The 23,926-nt window shown below is 41.3% G+C and overlaps 1 protein-coding gene across 3 annotated transcripts in view; it reads right to left on the bottom strand.

Moving 5' to 3' along the window:
• The window catches only part of TNRC6B (trinucleotide repeat containing adaptor 6B), a 258,256-nt gene that overhangs the window by 175,495 nt on the left and 58,835 nt on the right, over positions 1-23,926 (bottom strand). For 2 of the 3 annotated variants that reach the window (XM_030320703.1, XM_030320711.1), the window contains exons 2-3: positions 20,099-20,173; positions 13,266-13,356 (exon numbers count right to left, since the gene is read on the bottom strand). In XM_030320703.1, the coding sequence (XP_030176563.1) occupies positions 13,266-13,310 (45 nt within the window). In that variant the 5' untranslated portion in view covers positions 13,311-13,356; positions 20,099-20,173. The remainder of the gene's footprint in view (positions 1-13,265; positions 13,357-20,098; positions 20,174-23,926) is intronic. The other variant, XM_030320706.1, reaches the window with a different exon arrangement.

Here is a 23,926-nt window from a genome sequence, read left to right as displayed (position 1 = left end):
TTTCTCTCAGCAATGTTTTGTGGTTTTCAGTGGTGGTGAAACATTCTGTGTTTTTTGTGGTCACAGCAGACATCTATTCTCATTATTCTTCATCTAAGAAGTAAATCATTCAGTCTTTCACCATTAAGTTTAATATCAACTGTAGGATTTTCATGAAAGCCCTTTATCAGGTCAAATAGTTCCTTTCTATTCCTAGCTTGCTGACACTATTTTTTTAATCAGGAATGGATGTGGCATTTGTCAAATGCTTTTTCTGCATCTTTTGAGTGGATCCTAGGGTTTTTCTTTTTTAATTTGTTAACGTGATGAATTACACATTGATTGATTCTTGTATGTTCAACCAACCTTGCATTCCTGGGGGAAATCCTACCTGGTCATGTGTTATACTATATATTCAAATTCTGTTTATAATTGTTGCACCTACTTCATGAGAGACACTGTTCTGTAGTTTTCTCGCAATGTCTTTGGTTTTGGTATCAGAGTAATCCTGACCTCACAAAAGGAGTTGGGAAGTATCCCCGTCTCTTCAAGTGAGATTATACTAATTTATATACAACATAAGAACCTACAATAGTATTCTTCTACCTTCCCGTCTTGGACTTTATGCTACTGTTATTGTACATTATACAGATATCAACACACAACGCATCTGCAGAACTTTTGTTCAAACAATCAATTCCCTTTTTAAAAGGTTTAAATAATAGAAAAAGTCTTCTATATCTACCCATGTAGTTTCCATTTCCTGAGCTCTTCATTTCTTTGTGTAGATTCATATTTCCATCTGGCATCCCTTTCAGTCTCCCTTTCACATTTCCTATAGTATGGGTATGCTGATGATGAATTATTTCAGCTTTTGTGTGTTTGAAATAGACTTTAGGGGCACCTGGGTGGCTCAATTGCTTAAGCGTCTGACTTTGGTTCAGGTCATGATCTCATGGTCTGTGGGTTCGGGCCCCGTGCTGGGCTCTGTGCTGACAGCTCAGAGCCTGGAGCCTGCTTCGGGTTTTGTGTCTCCCTCTCTCTCTTCTCCTCCCCCGCTTGTGTTCTATCAAAAATAAGTAAACATTAAAAAAAAAAGAAATAGATTTTATTTAGCCTTCATTCTTGAAAGAAATTTCACTGCTTATAGAATTCAAGGTTAACAGTTTTTCTTTCAGTACTTTAAAGACCGCTGCATTGTTTTTAAAGGCAAATTCTTATCCTTGTTCCTCTGTTAACAGTGTCCATTGTCTTTCGGTTTTAAGATTTTCTCTATCGCTCATTTTGAGTAATTTGATTATGATGTGCTTTAGTGTGGTATTCTTTATCTGTCAAGAACATATAACTTCTTTTTTTATTTTTTTAAGGAACATATAACTTCTTGGATCTGTGGGTTTACAGTTTTTATCAAATTTGGGGCCATTATTTCCTAGATTTTTCTTTTCTACTTCCTTCCCTCTTTTTCAGAGACTACAATTACACTTACATTAGACTGTCTGAAGTTTTGTACAGCACCCTCATCATCTTTCCATATTTTGTTCTTTACTCTTTTTCCTGTGTTTCATATTGGATATTTTCTATTAGCATGACTTTAAATTCTCTAATCTTTTATTCTGCAATGTCTAATCTGTCACTAATCTCATCCAGTATATTTTTCATCTCAGACATTATAGTTGTAAACTCTAGAAACATTTTTAAATTTTATTTATTTACTTATTTTAGAGAGCATGCAATGGGGGAGATGGGCAGGAGAGAAAGAATCTTATGCAGGCTCTACGCTCAGCACAGAGCCCAATGCAGGGTTGATCCCATAACCCTGGGATCATGACTTGAGCCAAAATCAAGAGTTGGACACTCAACCAACTGAGCCACCCACATACCCAACTCTAGAAATTTGATTTGAGTCTTATCTTCCACATTTCTACTTGACTTCTTAAATATCTGAATACAATTATAGTATTTTAATATTCCTGTCTGCTAATTTTAATCTGTGTCAGTTGTGGGTTGATTTCAACAGATTTTTTTTCCTTCACTATGGTCTGTATTTTCCTGGGTTTTACGTGTCTGATGATCTTTGCTTGGATACCAGATATTACAAATTTTACACTGCTGAGTACTGAATGTTTTGTATTCCCATTTACAAATATTCCAAAAATATTTTTGAGCTTTGTTCTAGAACACAGATTACTTTGAAACAGTCTGTTCCTTTTGTGTCCTATATATATATATATATATATATATATATATATACACACACATATATATACACATATATATATACACACACATATATATAAAAATATGTATAATACATGTTTATACATGTATATGTATGTATATATATATATGTGTGTGTATATATATATATATATCCATCTATCTATATTTTGTCTACTTTTAAGTGGTTATTTCCAGTGGGAGGGTAAATTCTGTCCCTGATACTCCATCTTGCTCAGTAGCAGAAGTCCCAATGGATTTTTGAAAAATTATGGTGTCTTAGGAGAACCTGGCTGGCTCATTTGGTGGAGCATGCAACTCTTGGTGTCAGGGTTATAATTTCGAGCCCCATGTTGGGTATAGAGATGACTTAAAAATAAAATCTTTTTAAAATTGTGGTATTTTAACCATTTTTACGCATGCAGTTCAATGGCATTAAGTATGTTCACATTGCCGTGCAACCATCACCAGCATACATCTTCGGAATTTTTCTCATCTTTCCAAACTGAAACTTTATACTTTCTCTTCCCCTCTCCCTTCAGTCCCTGGCAACCACCACGCTGTTCTCTGTTTCTATGAGGCACCACCCTAGGCACCTTATACAAATAAGAATCATACAGGATTTGCCCTTTGGTGACTGGCTTATTTCACTAAGCATAATGTCTTCAAGGTTCATGCGTGTTGTAGCAGGTGTCAGAATTTTCTTCCTTTTTAAGGCTAAAGCTTATTCCATTGTTGGGATATACCACTTTTTGTTTATCCATTCATCCGCCAAGCGACACTGGGTTGGTTTTACTTCTTGGCCACTGTAAATAAGGCGGCTACGAACATAGGTATGCAAATATCTGACAGAGTCCATTTTCAATGCTTTCTTCTTTTTTTAAATTAAGCTTTTAATTTTAATTGCAGTATAGTTAACATACAGTGTTATATCACTTTCAAGTACACACTACAGTGATTCAACAATTCTATACATTACTTAGTGTAATGTCATCCTTCTTTCAATTCTTAGTGATTTTACTACTAAGTGGAATATCCTTGCCACTTAGCATCTCTATTTCTCCTTGTCCGCTATGTAACAGTTGACGTAGTAGCCATCATTCAAAGAGCCTCCCATTTAAAATCTCCTCTGCCTTGTACTAGACTACACTCTCCATTTCTTTTCTTCTCTCTCACCCAATCTTAGAGCCTTTGAATTTATGCCTTTGCCTTAGGAATATTCTCTCATATCATCACATGGAAGCATCCTTCATATCCTTGAGGCATCAGCTCAAGTGCATCTCTCTGAACAGACCTTCTCTGACCACCCAGCTAAAATAGCTCCCCACTCAGTCACTCTGGCTTAACACATATCACCGCCTAAAAGGAACGCTTACTTATGTGTTTGTTGTCTATCTCCCCCAACCAAAAATGCAAACTTCCTGGTGCCGAGATTCTTGACTGTCTTGTTCATTATAAACCTGGCACAAAAAGTTGTTTGATAAATATTTCCTGACTCTAACTTGCTAATCTCTGCTTCTCTTTCTTAACTGCTCTCCAAACATCTATTTCCCCAGGTTCTGTCATTGAACCCATGTCTTCACATTTTGCCACAGAAATTTCATCTAACCTCACGGTTTCAACTGTTCCATTTGAATGATTCTCTCCAATTCAGTTATTTTCAGCCCTGAATCATCCTGTTTCCAGCCTCCTGGTTTCACCTGGCTGCCACACATTGCCACAAAGACACTATCTCAAATTCTGTTTGAGATACACAGAATTCATCCTACCCTCCCCCCACCTGTTTCTTCTCTCATGTTTCCTATTCTTTTAATTTTTTAAAAAATGTTTTATTTATTTTTGAGACAGAGACAGAGCACGAGCAGGGGAGGGGCAGAGCGAGAGACACAGAATCCGAAGGAGGCTCCAGGCTTTGAGCTGTCAGCACACAGCCCAACACGGGGCCCGAACTCACAAACCACTAGATCTGGACCTCAGCCGAAGTCGGACACTTAACCAGCTGAGCCACCCAGGCGCCCCTCGTGTTTCCTATTTTTAACAGCAGCACCCTCTTTCTTCCAGTCACTCAGCTTAAAGTCTTGATGTCATTATTGATATCTCCTTTTCCTTTTTCCTCCACATCAAATTAATTGCTAAATCCTATCCATTTTTTTTAAAAGAAAGCATGCAGGGGCAGCTACTGGCTCAGTAGGTGAAGCATAAGACTCTTGATCTTGGGGTTGTGAGTTTGGGCCCCACGCTGGGTGTAGAGATTACTTAAAAATAAAATCTTTAGGGGCATCTGGATCGCTCGGTTGGTTAAGTGTCCGACTTTGGCCTAGGTCATGATCTCACAGTTCCTCAGTTCGATTCCTGTATTGGGCTCTGTGCTACAGCATAGAGCCTGAAGCCTGTTTCAGATTCTTTTTTTTTTTTTTTAATTTTTTTTAAATGTATGTTTATTTTTGAGAGAGAGAGAGAGAGAGAGAGAGCACAAGCCAGGGAGGAGCAGAGAGAGACATGGAGACATAGAATCTGAAGCAGGCTCCAGGCTCCAAAGCTGTCAGTGCAGAGCCCCACACAGGGCTCGAACACCCAAGCTGTGAGATCATGACTGGAGCCGAAGTCAGACGCTTAACCGACGGAGCCACCCAGGTGCTCCAAGCCTGTTTCAGATTATGTGACTCCCTCCCCCTCTCTGCCCCTCCCCAACTCCTGCTCTCTCTCTCTCTCTCTCTCTCTAAATAAACATTAAATAATAAATAAATAAATAAATAAATAAATAAATAAAATCTCATTAAAAAAAAGAAAGGAAAGCATATATATTTCCTAACTATAAAGCTAAGGACAACTAATATAGTGGATGACAGGAACATATTCAAGATGGTCTTAGCAGACTAAGAGGAAGGGCAGAAGCTCCTAATGTTGGTCTCTTTTAAACTGAGGTACAATTCACAGAAAAATACATAAACTTTAAGTGTAGTGCTCAGTGGATTTTAGATAACAATTGTACCCGTGTAACTACCCCACGGATGAAGAGAGCAGATGTCCATCTCCCCAGAATACTCCCACAAGCCTCTTCTCTTGGATACTCTCATACACACCCCGGGGAATGATTCTATCGCTGAGGATGAGTTTTACATGTTCATAAACTTTATATAATTAGAATCTGGGAGAATATACACTTTTGTTCCCATCTTTTTCCGGTCAATATAATGTTTTTGAGATTCATGCATGTTTTTATGTGAATCAAAAGTCTAATTTTTTAAATGTTTATTTTTGAGAGACAGAGTGTGAGTGGGGGAGGGGCAGAGAGAGGGAGATACAGAATCCAAAATAGGCTCCAGGCTCTGAGCTGTCAGCACAGAGCCCGATACAGAGCTCGAACTCATGGCCTGTGAGATCATGACCCAAGCCGAAGTCAGACGCTTAACTGACTGAGCCACCCAGGCGCCCCTCAAAAGTCTAATTTTTAAGCTTAGTAGTATTTCACTGAACATCCTATAATTCATTTATTTATTTACTTGTTGATGGACAGTTAAGCTATATCTGGTTTGGGGCTGTTACAAGTAAAGTTACCACAAATATTCTCATACGTCTCTTTGTGGACATATGCAGTCATGTGTATTAGGTACATACTTAGAAGTAGAACATCTGGCTTATAGGGTAGGCATATGTTTAACTTGATCAGAGATTTGAGAAAGTTTCTGAAGTAGATATACCAGTTTATACTCCTCCTAACAATGTATGAGAGTTCCGTTGCTCCACATTCTTTGACACTTGGTATGGTCAATCTTTCAAATTTTGGTGAGTGTGTAATACCACATTAGTTTTAACTTACATTTCCCTCATGAATAATGTTGAATATCCTATTTTTATGGCCATTTGCATATCTTATTTTGTGAAATATCTATTTATGTCTTTTGTCCAGAGTTTTTACCTTTCTTATTGATTTTTAGGAATTCTATATATATTCTAGATATGAGACCTTTATTAGATAAATGTATTGCAAGTGTTTTCTCCAAGTCCGTAGCTTTTCCACATTCTTAATGTTGTCAGTATATTAGCAGATGTTTAATTTTTTGTAATGAAATTCAACTGAAGAACTGTTCTTAAAGAATTAAAAAAGTTTTTTTTAATGTTTATTTTTGAAAGAGAGAGACAGAGCACAAGCAGGGGAGGGGCAGAGAGAGCGGGGGACACAGAATCTGAAGCAGGCGCCAGGCTCTGAGCTGTCAGCACAGATGTGGGGCTAGAACTCATGGACCACGAGATCATGATCTAAGCCAAAGTTGGTCGCTTAACCGACTGAGCCACCCAGGCGCCCCTAAATCACTATTCTTTTTTATGGTTAGTGCTTTTTACAATCTACTTAAGATCACAGAGACATCTCTTATGTTGTCTTCCAAAAGCTTTACAGTTTTAGCCTATGATCCATCTCAAATTAGGCTTTATGTGTGATGTAATCACACATAATCACATACACAGTAATCATGGTTCATGTATTTCCATATGGTTACCTGGTTGCTCCAGCACCATCTGTTGAAAGATCTTCCTTTCCCTTACTGAATTAGTCTTTTGAAAAACCTTTTTTTTAAAATTCTGAAGTCTTATACTTTAGGTTTAAAAGAATCAATTGTAGGGGTGCCTGGGTGGCTCAGTTGGTTAAGCGTCCAACTCCTGATCTCAGCTCAGGTCTTGATCTCAGAGTCTTAAGTTCAAGCCCAGTATTGGGTTCCTCACTGGGCGTGGAGTCTACTTAAAAAAAAAAAAAAAATCAGGAGCGCTGGGATGGCTGAGTCGGTTAAACATCTAACTCCTGATTTCAGCTCAAGTCATGATCTCAAGCATTCATGGGTTCAAGCTCCACACTGGGCTCTGCACTGGTGGTGGTGGTGCAGAGACCACTTGGGAGACTCTCTGCCCCTCCCCCGCTCATGCTCTTCCTCAAAGTTAGTAAGTAAAGTTAAAAAAAAAAAACCAATTGTACAACTACAGGATGGGCAAGACCAGTATAAAAACAGTGTAGTGGATAATGTGGTTGACTTTGAGACACTGAAGCACTTCCTCTTTAGCAATAAGACCTAGAAATTTTAGCTAACACAAATTCTAACATCATTTGAAGCTTATTGTGGCCATGTCATTAAATTCTGGTCAAAGAAATACAAAAGCACAGTTGAGTGTGCAACTTCCAAGGGAAGTGACAAGTTCTCTTTTTTTTTGCTAAATGGAATACAAATGTGATGGTTGGGGCTACAGAGAAAGCAGAATTTTCTATTTTTATAGAAAAAAATTTTTTTTTTCAACGTTTATTTATTTTTCGGACAGAGAGAGACAGAGCATGAACGGGGGAGGGGCAGAGAGAGAGGGAGACACAGAATCGGAAACAGGCTCCAGGCTCTGAGCCATCAGCCCAGAGCCTGACGCGGGGCTCGAACTCACGGACCGCGAGATCGTGACCTGGCTGAAGTCGGACGCTTAACCGACTGCGCCACCCAGGCGCCCCTATTTTTATAGAAAATTTTTAAGATACAGAAAAAAGTCCAGAAAATAACACACCTATGTAACCACCACTCAGATTTAACATATTTGCTTCATAGCATTTGCTTCAGATTTCTCTTTTTTATAATGTTTATTATTTTTTTAATGTTTATTTATTTTTGAGAGAGAGAGAGAGACAGACAGAGCATGAGTGAGGGAGGAGCAGAGAGAGAAGGGGACACAGAATCCGAAGCAGGCTCCAGGCTCCCAGCTGTCAGCACAGAGCCCGACCTGGGGCTTGAACTCATGAACGGTGAGATCATGACCTGAGCCCAAGTCGGACGTTTAACCGACTGAACCACCCAGGCACCCCCCTCCCCCATCTCTTTTTTAAAGAAATAAAAATATAGGTGCAGTGAAGAGTTGAGCCCCCCCCCCCTTGTAGCCAGCCTTTCCAAATTCAATCTCCATCCTCCTTCCCCAGATGGAACCCTACTATGAAGCTTGCGTAGGTCTCACCTTTCAGAGGTAAATTTAAGAATTCATGGTTTCTGCCTCCTCTGAGGGCCCCTTAGTTCAGCTGTGATCTGTGTACTACTGGCTTTAAGGATCACCAGGGGTGCTTGTGAAAAATATAGATCCCAAGGGGTGCCCGGGTGGCTCAGTCGGTTGAGCGTCTGACTTTGGCTCTGGTCATGATCTCGCAGTCAGAGAGTTCGAGCCCCGTGTCGGGCTCTGTGCTGACAGCTCGGAGCCTGGAGCCTGCTTCGGATTCTGTGTCTCCCTGTCTCTCTACCCCTCCCCCGCTCATGCTCTGTCTCTCTCACTTTCAAAAATGAATAAATGTTAAAAAAAAAAAATTAAAAAAAAAATAGATCCCAGGGTCCCAACTCTTGAGATCCTCTTTCAGTAAGTCCAGTGTGGGGCCTGGTCACCCTCATCTTATTATCACTTTATTATTTTTTTCATTTCCATTTTAAAAAGCATGCCAGGCACAAATCAAAACCACAATGATATAGTATTTCATATCCACTAGAATAAAAAATGCATACAATAATAAACTGGTGAGGATATGGACAAATTAGAACCCTCATATATTTCTGGGGGGAATAGGAAACGGTGAAGCCATTTGGAAAGCAGTTTGGCAGTTCTTCAAAAAATAAAACACAAAGTTACCATATGACCCAGCAATTCCACTCCTGGTTATTCACCCAAGAGAAATGAAAGCCTGTGTCCACACCAAACCTATATGAATTATTCAAATGCACAAAGCACCTACTCCCTTTGTAGGCCTTCTAGCACACCCATCTGAACAATCTAAGAAGTTTCTCTGATAGAAGTAATCAGAATCGATTACTCCGCATTTAACTTCTTCAGGATGGAGGACTGAAGTCAGCATGGACTTTGGAGCCAGACCTGGAATCCAATCTAATTTATGTTGTTTGCCAGCTAGGAAAACAAATGGGAAAAATACTTATCCTGCATGGTTTCTTTCCCAGTCTGCTCTTCAAATACCAAAAGCCATAAAATCTTGTTATAATTTGTTAAATAGGATTCAGTCTCAGATGGAGGGATCCTAAACTTAAGCAGGAGACAATCTAAATCACCTCACTGAACTCTTTGTTGTAAAGCCAATCAATAGATCACTTTATCCTTTGTAGACGAAGACTACATTTATTCATTTGTTACCTCTGAGAACAATAAAGAGAATATTATAACTAAAATGTTGGCTTCCTGATTCAGTAAGTGTTTTTTATGTATGGTAATTAATAAAGACACATGGGTGCTTAAATCCATAGCTATAATTCTTAAACTCTAGAGCGTCTTTTTATTGTTTTTATTATAAAACACTTAACTACACAAAGAAGTACAGAGAAGAAGATCACAAACCCTCCACTGCTCCGTTTTATGATGATTTTACTATGCTTGCCAGATTTCACTTAAAAAATAAACATTCCAAGCCTGTAGCTACAGAATTTCTACAACTAGTAAGCCAACACCAACTCGTTTAGAATATCAACCTAAATTATACTAAATGGAAAGTGAAAAATAGCTGTGGAGCTGAAATTAAAAATTCTAGTCTGTCCTTGGTAAGAAATGTAGTGGAAGATTACATCAGCATTGACTGGGGACTGTCCTAGGAGGGCTGGTTGTTGCCTCCTGGTTCACGTGTCCTTTCATGGTGTCTCCTTCTTCATCTGTGGTCCCTGCCATCCTACTCAGAGAACTCAAGACCCAATGGAAATCAGGCCACAGGCTGGGCCAGGTCAATTAGATTCTCTTCCTTTAGAGAATTTGAGTGTCAAGATACAGATATTCTAGTCTTTCCTGTACATCAACACTAGTTGTTATGAGAGCAAATCATAAAAGTAAAATGCACATCTCACCTCCATGCTTTAGAAATCTGTTGCCTGTTTTTGAACCTCCTTAGCCTAAGACAATCTTGACTAATGGTCTCTGTCATTCCCTTCTCTTCAACTGGCACCCAACACTCTAATCACTATGGGGTAGATGAAAGATGACCTCAAATTTTCTCCCAGTCCTCCCATTGAGAGGTGGAATGCCCCTGAGAGGGCTCCTCCGCTTGAATCTGGGGAGGCCCTGTGACTTGCTTTAATTCAGCACAAGGTAGAGAAAACAGAGCTGTGTGACCTCTGAGTCTGCGGCTTCTGCATGCATGCAGTACTCCCTCTTGGATCCCAGTCGCCATGCTGTGAGAAACCCAAGCCCTGTACGGAGGTCACGTGGAGAGGATCCTTGATGCTCAGGTCAACAGCCTCAAGCTGAACTGCCAGCTGCCAGCCATGTGAGTGAGTCATTTTGGACACTTCTAGCCAGTTGGTCCTCCGGATGACTACAGCCCCGGCCAATACCACTTTGGAGCAGAACTGCCCTATAGAGCTCAGTGAATCACAGATCACGAGAGACAATAAAACACTGCAGTGATTTCCCATATATGTATCTCCTATTATTAATCTTATCTCCGTACCTTTGTCACAATTAATGAGCCAATACTGACACATTAGTATTAGCTAAAATCCATACCTTATTCAGATTTTCTCTTTTCTTACCTAATATTCTTATTCTTTTCCGGGATCTCATCCAGGATATTGCATTACATTTCATTGTCACGTCTCCTTAGGCTCCTTTTGGCTATGATGGTTTCTTAGACATATCTTGTTTTCCCTTGACAGTTCTGAGGGTAGTCTTGGTCAGGTGTTTTGTAGGACATCCCTCTATCGGGATCTGCCTGATGTCTCTCTCAGGATTAGGGTGGCGTAATGGGTTTGGGGGAAGAAGACCACTGAAGTAAGGTGCCATTTCAGCACATCACATCAAAGGTCCATCCTATCTATAACCATGACTTATCCTGTCGATGCAGACCTTGACCACCTGGCCGAGATGCTGCTGGTCAGGCTCCCCACTGTGTGAAGCCACACTTGAGGAAGGGGAAGTTATGTTCCGCATTCTTGAGGGTGAAGTAATCTACATAAATGAATCAGAATTCTTCTGCCCAGGAGATTGTAATGGTGGTTTTAAACCACTAATTTTTGGTGTGGTTTAATACACAGCAAGATATCTAAAAAACACACTCAAACCTTTTCACTGTCTCCTATTAGACTTCATGAACAGTTACATGTGCTACATAGGGTTCACTCTACTTAAGTGCCCTTCCTATTCCTATCCACCACTCACCAACCCACAAAAACAAAGAACCTCTTATTTTTCCAACAAAACCCAAGTGCTACCTCCTCTATCATGAAGCTTCCTTCCAGAAGGAATTCATTGCTCTGACCCAGCTGCCAATACCACAGTTAACACCACTATCGTCACCCTTATGCTATGGTTAACTCCCTCAACGAGACCAGAGGTTCCCAACATGCAGAGACCCTGCCTTATGTAACTCTGCATGCCACCTAGGACATCAGCACATACCTGGCATCCCATAAGTGTTTGTGAATTAAGTGACTATAAATGTGTATCATTTTTTATAATACCTCATTTTAAAAGAATAAAAGAGAAAACATAAATAAACAGCTATAGCCCAGGATGTGTCTGTAAATCCACACTAGAACTGGAATCTCCCTAGTAATGCACAGCTCCACTGTATAATATGGACCGGGCACTAAGAAAACTGATCACTGCATTCAACGAGTCAAAGCCACATATAACAGACAAAATAGTATCTGCTTTCAGATCCATGTGACAACATGGGCACATAAATACTAAATAAATTAGATCAGATGAGTCTCTTTCTAAGGGAATCAGGCCAATGAAGTACATTTCCTCGCCTCTGGATTTCTTGATATGTCATCAAAGACTTTTTACAGAACATAATTTTCATATTTAACTTCTAAAGTGTGGAACAATAAGACAGATTCATGGGTAACTGTGTTAGCGCTATTCAATTTTCTCTCTTACGTACACAGCAGGGAAATTAAATAAGCCCTGAAGTGGTCCTTGGGAAAAATATAAGAAATAGTCACTGTGCCTCCAAAGGATTCAAGGACTTCTGAAGTTTTACATTAATAATAACTCTGTCAACTTGTCTTCTTTCAGTATTTACAATAGCGGCTTTTACTAAATCAGCTGAAGTCTCTGCAAGAAAGCGATTAGGTCATACAAAATTGCATTCTAGTGACCAGAGGGAAAAGCCCTCCCACAGAGAGTACCAGGAGCACTGGCAGCAACAGAAAGACTCCCCTCAGGAAGGTCCAGGACAGCAGATGAAGCGATAGGTGCTGGGCACTGTCCAGGAACAGGGTGAGATACCCTTGGTGTGCCCAGGAAGGACTAGGGACAATTTTGAAAGGAGAGAGACACGAAGGTGATACTGACAGTCCCACGTGACCAGGTAGAGAATGAGTCAGGACATGGAGTCAAACACAGAGATATACATAGACACATGGTGACATTCAAGCCCTAGTTTGAAAAACCAAACCTAACAAATTATTGTTTAAACATTTATAATAAAAACTGTCTATGGGGCACCTGGGTGGCTCAGTTGGTTAAGCGTCCCACTTCGGCCAGGTCATGATCTCATGGTTTGTGAGTTCAAGCCCCGCATCAGGCTCTCCGCTGACAGCTCGGAGCCTGGAATCTGCTTCAGATTCGGTGTCTCCCTCTCTCTCTGCCCTTCCCCTACTCGTGCTCTGTCTCTGTCTCTGTCTCTCTCTCTCAAAAAATGAATAAACGTTAAAAAGTTTTTGAAAAACTGTCTAAATAATTTAAAAATAACTGTCTAAATAATGTCTCTGTGAGGCAGGAATAAGGGACAGGCTTTTACTTTTTACCTCAAATACTTCTGACTTATTTTAATTTTTAAAATAAGAATATAGAACTTGCACAATAAAATGTTAAAAGATAAAGTGCTACCGTTGTACAAATGAAGCATAAAGTTCTCTGTGAGTTCAGTAAAATTTGTTTTAAATTGCTCATGGGGCATAACAAAAATGGAGATCAAAAAGAAAAAAAATCTTCTCAACCTTAGGTTAGGTTTGAATCTAAATCAAGCTAATTCCTAAATTCACCTAAAACAAAACACCCACTCCTCTGCCTCTGTTTTTAATTCCTACTCCAACCGTTTGCATCTTTAGTAGTCCACTGACCTTGGAACTGCTTTCTTCCGACACTTCTCCCTCATTGGTTTGCATTGGAACAGACTCTGTGCAAAACTCTGCAGAAACACACAAATACCGCCTGGAAGAGGTAAGAAGAGAAAAAAAAAATAAGGAATTCAGTGAAAAAATCGGTTTTTCAAAGATTAGATTGAAATTGTATCACCAAGACCATAGATACAGTGAAGTGATGAGCGTAAGTAACACACGTGCGTGTGCGTGTAAGTACACCCATGCATCTTTGGTAAGAAAGAAAGCAGAGAGGTAAGAGGGAATTTTCACCATCTTATGGTAGGATAGTTAGGAAAGGTTTAAGGCACTGGGGTGTTACACAGTTCTAGATTTCTTTCCTCTTTTTTCTTGACTTTTGGCAGACGTGATAGTGAAATCTTCAGCAATTCATACAGCACAAATAGTGACCTGAGAGAAAGAACGTCCACCTAAGAAGTGGGCCCGTCTGCACAGCATTATAAGCCGTTGAGATTGTCCAGGTTTCCTGGGTTTATAGTTTACGTTCAATATTCGTGGTATATATATTTTAAATTTTTTTAATGTTTATTTATTTTTGAGAGAGAGACAGAGCGTGAGCAGTGGAGGGGCAGACAGAGAAGGAGACACAGAATCCGAAGCAGGTTCCAGGCTCCCAGCTGTCAGCACAGAGCCAGACTGGACTTGAACTCACAAACCGTGAGATCGTGATCTAAGCTGAAGTCGGACGTTTAACCGACTGAGCCACCCAGGCGCCCCTCACTGTATTTTATAACTGAAATAAGGGTACACGCTAATGGTTGATCCCACTTTTTTATTTTAAGAGAATTTGCTTAATAAGCTAAATATCAGTTAATTTACTTTTACATGAGAATGGGCTATCCTAGGGCAAGACAATAAAAAGTACTAATTTTTCCCCTAAGAATGAAATGAATCATTGGTTAAAATTTTATGAATTAAAATTTTAGTAGTTTCCAAAAGGAAACTACTAAAAGCATATGTAACATTCAAATTAATTCATTAAATATGTAATTACTGAACAATAATTACTCAAACTGACACAAATCTCCATGTAATACAGGTAACTAATAATTTAAAACCTCTCTAATACTTTAAAAGGTTCATAGCTACAAAATCTAAAAGCTAGAAAGAAGCTTGGCATGTACTATCTTTTGTGTGGGCAGAGAATCTCTTGATAAACGCAGCACCTTGGGAGGCAGGTAATGTGGTTCTGGTGTGGGAATCTGTTTCCTCATCTGTTGGGTGGGAGAAGAGCATCAAAAAATCTACTGTGCTCACCTAATGGGGTTTTTGGGGAACCGATGTGTATTTATGGGACATGAAATGAACTGTAAAATTGGTACAGTGGGAGGTCTGCTAATCATCCCCCCTCACTCACTCCAGACGAACTGACGCTGCCCATTCCTTGCGGGAAACACATGCTTCCAGCAAGTGAAACAGGCTTTCTTGAGCTGGTTTTGCCCCTCATCTGTTAATGACAGTTGTGCAGAAACAAACTTGTTCTTTCTATGAAAATTAAATTAATAGCACCGGAAACACTCAGTAACCTACCTAGAAAGATGTCGTATGCAAATTGCCTCACAAATGTCCTTAAGTGCTCATTCCGCTTTACAGAAATAGACTGTATCTCATAGATGATACATTACAAGCACAGCTGATGAAGAAAAACACCCCAATGATTTCTGTGCCATTTCCATTTTAATGTGCTGGAAAAGAGGAACCCTCCTTCGCTTCTCCCGAGCTTTCCCTCTGGCTCCTCTCTCCACCTTCCACAAGTCCCGTCCCAATGGATCTTTTCTAATGTCAGAAGGAGAAACAAGGCCTGTGAGGTCAGCCCTTCTCTCTTCCTTTTGGAAGCCAGCTGCCCCCAAGGAGCATGCATTTTCCTCTGTGCTAGTTCCCCTAAATGAAGGCCCCTCACAATTGCCCGGGACTAGGTAAGCCTGTTCAGTGCTAGGAAGTTCACTTGCCTGTAGATGTAAGCCACATTCCCCACTATAGCTTTATTAGTAATAAATGCCCCACTCTTTTATCTGATTTCTCAATTGATACAGAAATCAGCCAAGGGAAAAAGAGTGCTATTTACTGGGTCTCTCAAAGACCATACTATCTGGTGCATGGGACTAGAGTTTTGGTAAACACACATGAAGGAAAATTGGAGGAGTGAAATAAAATGCATATGGAATTTCTAAGGCTTCTGTTGGGTCAGGACTTTGGGCCTTGGTCTTTAGTGAGAGAGCAACATGCTTTACCCTTGTAGAGGTTGCATCAGGCCACACGAGTTTTTACTGTCAAATACCAGGTTTACACTACTGAGGCTGAATTAGAAGCTTACAAACCACCAGCCACGCTGTATTTTGACATTAGTGGTGACTGTAGTTATGGTAACTTTGTCTTCAGGTAAGTGGCTGTTTCTATAGAGACGAGACGGCATACACCAGGCACGTGGGCTTTGCTGGCGACAGCAAAGAAATGGGCCACAGTCAGTCGTGGCGGTGGTGGCAGGCGGCGGCGACGGTACTGAAAAGCTCATCGAAATGTCAGCCGTGCAAGCGGCCTCAGCCTACATCGGCCACTCTGGCCTAGCAAGCAAATGCCAGCCGTGCTGGCCTCAGCAAAGGGAATAGAGCATTAGCAGGCCTGGGTGGCCTCAAAGTACAGAAGGCTGCTGCCTGACCTTGAATTATGCAGGCACAGCTTTTCCTAAGCAGGCATGGCTGAGGCAAAGATTAGACTTTAGGGAAAAGAGACTTTCTTCATACAGGCCTTTTAGATATTAACGAGGGGAACAATTATTTGCTGTGCATAAGCTGCGAGGCAGCTGAATTTCAAACAGCGTATGTGCTACGAAACCAGTGAGGTTCTACGTTTGAATTGTTTGTGCTCGGCTTACACAGGCAATGGAAATGAAGAGGTTTCTCACTATACTCCTAAAAGGCAGGAAGGCAGGGAACTTCTAGAGGGAGGCAGGGAACTTGGTACCTGGGGCTGCCACTACTATAAATCCCTAAATATTGCAAAAAGAAGGAGATGCTTCAAGGATTAATCTTTAAAGCAGAAGACAGTGTACATTGGTTGGGTTTTTTCCAGACATAGGAAAGGCCCAGTTCCAAATTTCACCTCCTGCTGGCAGAGTTTTCCAAATCGGGTGGAAGTGTTCACGTCATGGATGGCGCACACTGGCATGGGCCAACTGGATACCTTGGAGAGGCTCAAACAAGAGGACCTCAGCCGTCTTCCCTCCCTCAATAAGGCAGGTGGAGATCAAAGAACCTTACAGGTTCTTTATCATCCAGTATTGCCTGGGATATTCACTACTTTTGCCTACGAAATCACTTTCCCATCTTTTCCGGACTTCAAATTGATTCTCAGATCCCTCCCTCGGATGCCACCGTGGCTTTGCGACAGCCTTTAGTAAGACTGAGTACTGCGTTTTGGGAATATAATTTGATCAGGTATTATTGCTCCTGAGCAGGACAGTGCTTTCTTAACTGGGTGGCTGTGGGGACAGTGCTGAAACAATTTTGTTGACCCTTGGAGTTGATGTTAACTTATATACTGTTCTGATCCATTTTAGGGTACCTGGGGGCAAAATCTATTTGGCTCATCAATTTTGCCCAAGAGAATACCCGAGAGAAGAGTGGGTGGTAGTGGGGGGTTGTCCTCTTGAAAGTGGGAGCAGGACTGTCTTGAGACCCCCTCTGCCCTAGAGGGGAGGGACACACCTCACAAGACCTGGATTATACTTCAGACCAATGCATGAGGAGACAAGAGCCAGCACGGGTTAGGGGAGGAAAACTTGCTGGCTCTCAATGTTTCCTTCCATGTGGGGCAATATCCCTTTACTACTGTTGGCCTTATATCCCTAATGCAGGCTGTCAGGGTGAAGTGACTTGTCCAGTCATTGAGTCTGGAAGGGAGACTGGGCGTGCCCCTCCTCCAGCCCTTTTCCCGTGGGGGCCTTAGTTTTGCTCTGCTCCTCCCTTCTTCTAGGAGGCAGGTGTATCCCTGATAGTGCTGTTGGGTAAAGAAACCTGTTAGGTTCCAGAGCTGAGTATTAGAAAACCGACTTGCTGTTAGAAACGAGCCAGTTCTATGTCAACTTTATTAGTAATAGAAGTGAAAATTTGATTTCCACCTGCCTTACTCCCTCACCCTCTATGTCTGTGGTTTAGAACTTAGGCAGTGGAGACAATGTTTTTTATCAGGTCCCTTCAATTCCAACCAATATCTGGAACTTCTCCGCTTCAGAACCTCTCCTCTGCATCAGTCTGATTTTCCCAACTGTCCCATTACCATAACATGAATAGCAGACTTTTACTTCATAAACTTTTCAGCTCTATTTTTAGCTACTCCCCGTGTACCCACTATACCACTTCACTCTGGAAAATCTTCCTATTCTCTGCACACAACTTGCTAACTTAATTTCTATCTATGCAGTCCACACCACATTTGAAAGCCCTTCCCCTCACTGCCAATCAGCCTCTCTATCCTCCTAGCATCCAGTCAATTTTTATTTCGAAAAATCTTTCCTGATTAACACCATGTATCTGTCTACTTACTATATGTCATATCAACAGCTATTTTTCTATTTGTTCTTTCTTTAATTTACTCTGTGTGTGTGTGCGTGTGTGTGTGTGTGTGTGTGTGTGTGTGTGTGTGTGTGGTTTTGGAACTATTCTTAAAATTTTTAAGGTGTTGCTTGAAAAAACCTTGGTGACATTCTTGTTTGAAGCCAAGGCTTATAGTTGTGTCTAACAGTCTACTTGAGTTTTACTGCCCTTTTGACAAAATGGAGGGAAAATAAAGAAGGCAATGCGGAAGTATACGGTTGAGTTAGGGGTTCCATTTGTGAAGTGACAAAGGGGCCAAGTGTATCAGTGTTACCAGACTGATGAAAAGTCAAGGCAAAGTCCACTTGTGTGAAAAGGTCCTGGAGGGGGCGTACAAGTGGTAGTAAAGTTGTCAAAGATGACGTGACAACATAAGCATTTGATTTCTGCTTCAGCACATGATTCCGCCTCAGAGCTATCACCAGCTTGCCATCCATGGTAAGTGACCGACAGTCATGACCTGGCAGTGCTTCGGCGCACATGGGACAGGACTCGACAAGTGTTAATGACCAGATATGAGTAAAACCATACATCACACAGCATCTGCGCCAGGTCTTCTCTAAAAGTTGGCAAATATGTTAATGTTTTCAAGGCCCTCCGGGATCCAGCCCTCACCTGTGTCTTCCAGGGTCGTGGGCCAGACCTCTTCTTCCCTTTGTTCCAGCCGTAATGAACTACTTACAGCTTCACGAATATGCCAGATTGTTTCTGGTTTCCATCTTTCTGCTTGTACCACTTCCTCTGCCTTTGTCTCCCCGGGTACCACCAGAGAATACCTACTCTCATCACTCAAGACTCAGCTTTTACAAAGTGTTTCCGGATCCACCACCAGGCAGAACTGGTGATTCCTTCCTCAGAGTCCCCAGCGGATCTTGTCTGAAATCTAGTATGTGATCTATAACATGCCACTGACTTTACTTCCTTACATAGATGCCTCCCTTAGTAGACTGTCAACCCTCTGACACCAGACACTGTATCTCATTAATGTCTGTATACACAGTTTGCTTAAAACTGTATACCTGGAATTTAATAGACACTCAATATATTTCTATGTAGGCGTGACTGAATCAACTAAAGTCCTTTTTATTTAAATTGCAATAGATATCAATTCAATAAATATCTACTGGGTCCCTACCACATGCCACCCAGGGCTCAGCTGGAGTGGTGTAGCAGAATGAGCTTTGGCTTTGAAGGAGCAAAATCAGTATTCTTTGTCACTTATTAGCTGTGTAATCTTGGGCACTTAACTTTCTGATCTTCATTATTTTCATCCATAATACTGGTCAGGAGGAGGGGTTGTAAGGATTAAATTAAATACTATACGCATAGCACTCAGCAAGGTATCTAGGAGCAGCCAATAGGCACTGAAAAACCAGTTAGCTCCTTTCCAAGAAGTCTCAAAGGGTTTATAGACTAGTAAAGGAGGCAGAGACAAATAAATAACTCTACTGTAAAACCCTGCTTTATTACTGTAATAATAACAGGCCCTCCTAGAATACAGATGAAAAAGAAATTCTGCCCAGAGGGTCTGGGAGAAGGGGACAGTAGGAAAGATACAGGAAAGAAGAGTGGATAGCTTGTATTTTCCCCTCTTGTTCCAAACTCTAACCAAAGAGAAAAGCATTGACCAAGGCACAAAGCCATGAAAGACAACTAAATATTTGGGAAACAGAAAATGGCCTAGTAAGGCCTACAACAGATAGGGGCTCACTAAAAAAGCAGCCAGAAACATTGATTAGAATTAGATTTTGAAGTGGTTTATAGGATGGTATCTGTGGCAACTGGGAGCCATGAGAGCTGTTTAAGCAAAGGAGTGACACAGGTAAATATATCATTTAGAAGGCTGGTTCTGGCAGTAAGGTGGACTACAGACCGGAGTAAGGACAGGCTAGAGGCAGACAAGCTAGGAATATGCTCACAGGAAACTGTGGGATTGCTAAATCCTAATAACAAATTCTAGCTTTATAAAAAGGATGAGGTACCGAATGTCAGTGTCAATCATTTAGATTGATGTGCTTTTTAAAGGGACCTACTGAAGTAGAAATGCAATCAGTTGATGTGATGATGTGGTGGCCACTTTAAAGACCCTCATGGAACAACCTGGGGAAGGAGTGATAACATCAAAATGTACTTTTCTTCTTTTTAAGATGAAGACTCTCCCATCTCACTGCCAATACACAGATTTAAATTTTAAAAACTTACCTTCGACAGTATTCTGGGGCAACACAAGCCCGTGAAGATGAGTCTAGACTACATTCAGTGCAAAAAACCAAAACCCTGAAAAGAGAAAAAAATCACAATGAGCTGCGTGCTCACAGCAAGATGGCAGCGCACGGTTCTGAATTCAGGCAGCCCAGCACAAATCCGGGCTCTTCTGTCTACCACCACGGACTGCGGGGCCAGCGGCCTAGCCTCTCAAGCCTCAGCTTCCTCATTCAACACTGAGAACAACAATAGCACTTTCCTCATAGGGTTCTTTGGAAGTTTAAATGGAATACATATAAAACACCTAGTATAGGGCAGGGCACCAACTGCACGCTTAATAAAGGCAAGTGGTTAGGAATGTGAACCGAGGGGCACCTGGGTGGCTCAGTCAGTGGAGTGTGCAACTCTTGATCTTGGGGTTGGGCTCGAGCCCCACATTGGGTGTAAAGATTACTTAGAATAAAATTGAGGGGCGCCCGGGTGGCTCAGTCAGTTAAGCATTCAACTCTTGATCTCAGCTCAGGTCTTGATCTCCAGGTCGTGAGTGCAAGCCCCACACCGGGCTCAATGCTGGGCATAGAGCCTACTTAAAAACGAACAAAACAAACACATAAAATCTTTTTTTAAAAATGTGAACTGAAACACTAAAACCTGTATTAAACCTCTATCCTTTATTTTACCTTATTTGTTCTATCAGGAAAATGCCAAGTTGCCTTTCCAACTTCTCCATTTGACATGAGGGTGTCTCATAATCAGTTCAGATTTAATGCATCCCAAAGAGCACTCTTCACTGCCCTCCCGGACTTCATTCTCCCGTCTCCACTGTCTTATCCTCCACCCAGTTGCTTGGGTCAGAACCTCGGGTTCATCCTAGATTTCTTGCCCTATCCCAGCCCTCTCTCAGCTTGTCAGCAACCTGTCACTTCTGATTCACAGTATGTGAATTCTTCTTTCCCACTGCCATCATCATCCCTCACTTGTGGAGGCCTCTTAGCTGGTCTCCTGCCTCTACTCTTGCTCCTCCCCAGTGCGTCCGTTCCCAGTTAATGGCTGGAATGGCCTCTTCAAAATCAAATCAGATCATAGCAAGTTGCTAATAAATGCAAGGAAAATTGTGTTTATTTCATGATGGAATGTCTCTCTCTTTGTATATGAAATACATACTCACATGTGAACATACAGATATATGAAATGAAAGCCACTTAATATTAGACATTTAGAGGTCCCAAGGCAGTCCCTTCCTTTTACAATGGCAGAAACAAATACCAGAAGGAGATCCTGCTTAAGGTTGGACTTCTGTGTGTGTGCAAAAGTGGCCAAAACAAGGCCGCACAAGCCCAACAGAAACTCGCCTGTGATTAGAACCCGCACTGCTGTCTGAAAGTCTGTCACTATTTGGAAGTTGTGCCCTTGTCTCATGATCAAGAAACTTAATGTTTCTGTCCGAGAAAGTGCGTTCCATTTCCCAAGGCTGCAGATTATGAGGTACAGCTTTAGTCCCACATCATGCTGCAGTGTTTGAGAGTGTGCTTCAGGGAATCTTGAAAGCACCTTGCTGCCCTCTTATCTGTCATCACTCTCCCTTTGCTTATTTTTTTAACAGTGTTTGAATAAATAAATCCCAGATAGAATTGAGCTGTGGTGAGTATTGGTGATATTTTCATTATTAGCCCTATCCTTCTACTACAGACACTGTTGTCCCAGCAATCTTTCTTTCTAAAAAGCAAATGTGGCCTCTGAATAGATCACTGCTCAAATTCAATCAATAACTACCCACTACCCTTAGGGCAAAATTCAAGATCTCTCTAGCCCCATCATATCCTTCACATCCTATTCATAGGAATTGCATGTGGTTCCCCTGCCCACAACACATGCACTAATGTCTGCTGAGGGCCCTTAGCCTGATTCTCATCCACTCCTCTTGCAAGATCTGCCTCAGGTATTATCTCCTGAAAGTTTTCTGTACCCTCCTTGGCTGCACAAAGTGTCCCTCCCCTAAGACATACCATATAATATCAGTAGCGTCTGAGAGTCTGATTTCCACACTCAACAGGGACTCTTTGACAACAAAGGCTCTCTGTGGTGACACATCTTTGAATTTGGTATCGAGCAGTTCAATAAACATAAGCTGAACTAAATCCTGACATGTTCCTGATAACTCAGCACGCCAGTGTAGAGCCTGGAGCCTTCCCATTAAACAGCACTGGGGAGAGTTGAAGAAACTGGCTGGAACTTCCCAGATGGGTCTGGCCCTCACGGAGGATAACAGCTATGTAGTTGTGTGTGACCCTCAGCACCTCAGAGATAGATTCGATTCTTTCATTTTTTTGTCAATTACAGACTATCAAGAGGACAATCCTAATTTTCAGTTCTCTGTTCTGATTAGTTTCTGCACAGGCTAAACATGACTTCTTCTCTAGACTCACCAGGTATCTAAATTCTGTACCAGTTTCACAAAGTAACCCATCATTACATATCTTGTTGCCAGACAAGTTTAGAAGGATACAGCGGCCAGCTCAGTCCTTTGCTTGCTTGGTAGGCGGGCTCAGATGCTTGCTTATGTTCAGAGAGGGAAAAGGAGTTGAAGCACGGGAAGGGCAGGCAAGGGAAACTGGGCAATTTTCAAGAACTCTGGAAACCAGTTTTTGCAGAACAGCTTCCTTACTTTCCCCACAGGGTTGTGAACCTCTGTATCAGATGCACTCGTACTCAAGATAAACATAACATTTGGCTCTGAAATCAACATTTTGAATTATCTAGTTGAAGTCATCTACAGCACTATTTTCCTTCTAAGGTATAAGCAATGGCAAATTCTTTCAAAAGTCATTTTGAAATGTTCAGAACTATACTACAATCCTACCACCGGATCATATATAGCCATCCGTACTATAAACTCTTAACTGAGTCACAAGTAACACTGAAACTATTTGAAGCACTCTGGTTTTCTCGGTCCTCTTGCGGAGCAGCCAAACTGTCTTGAGATTCACACACAGTTGGGAAGATTCCGTGGGCCCTGGACTAGATTACTGCCAGACCTGCTAAACTTCAAGAGCTCCTCCAAGCCCAGTGCCTAACCTTACTCATGGGACGTGATCAGACCTACATCTCTCCTAGGGAATATGCCAAGTTGAAAGACAGACATATCCAATAAATTATATCCACTTTACTAGTACCACCTCTAACATGGCATAGTTTTAATTTTAAAATTTGATTACTCAGGCCGATCCGTTTAAATTTAATTCTCACTTAAAAAAATTCAAGTGATAGGGACAAGTCCCCTCTCCCACTACCCTTACCCAGGACTCACCATTGCTATCAGTTTAATTTCCGGGCATGATTCTGGGATGCAGATTATTATATACAGTTCACTCTGGAGTGAACATGGGTTTGAACTGCGTGGGTCCATTTCTATGTGGATTTTTTACAGGATAGTACTATAAATGTATTTTCTCTTCCTTATGATTTTCTTAAAAACATTTTCTTTCCTGGGACGCCTGGGTGGCTCAGTCAGTTAAGCATCCGACTTCAGCTCAGGTCATGATCTCACGGTTCGTGAGTTCGAGCCCCGCGTCGGGCTCTGGGCTGGCAGCTCGGAGCCTGGAGCCTGCTTCAGATTCTGTGTCTCCCTCACTCTCTGCCCCTCCCCTACTTGTGCTTTATTTCTCTGCCTCAAAAATAAATATTTTTCAAAAATTTAAAAAAACATTTTCTCTACATTACTTTATTGTAAGAATACAGTATGTAATACATAAAACATACAAAACATGTATTAATTGACGACTTACACTATCGGTAAGGCTTCCAGTCACCAGTAGGCTATTAGTA

The sequence above is a fragment of the Lynx canadensis genome, chromosome B4, assembly GCF_007474595.2.
Source record: "Lynx canadensis isolate LIC74 chromosome B4, mLynCan4.pri.v2, whole genome shotgun sequence".
Classification (NCBI taxonomy): domain Eukaryota; kingdom Metazoa; phylum Chordata; class Mammalia; order Carnivora; family Felidae; genus Lynx; species Lynx canadensis.
Note: the sequence above shows the minus strand (reverse complement) of the source record. Positions and strands in the feature narration are given on the sequence as shown.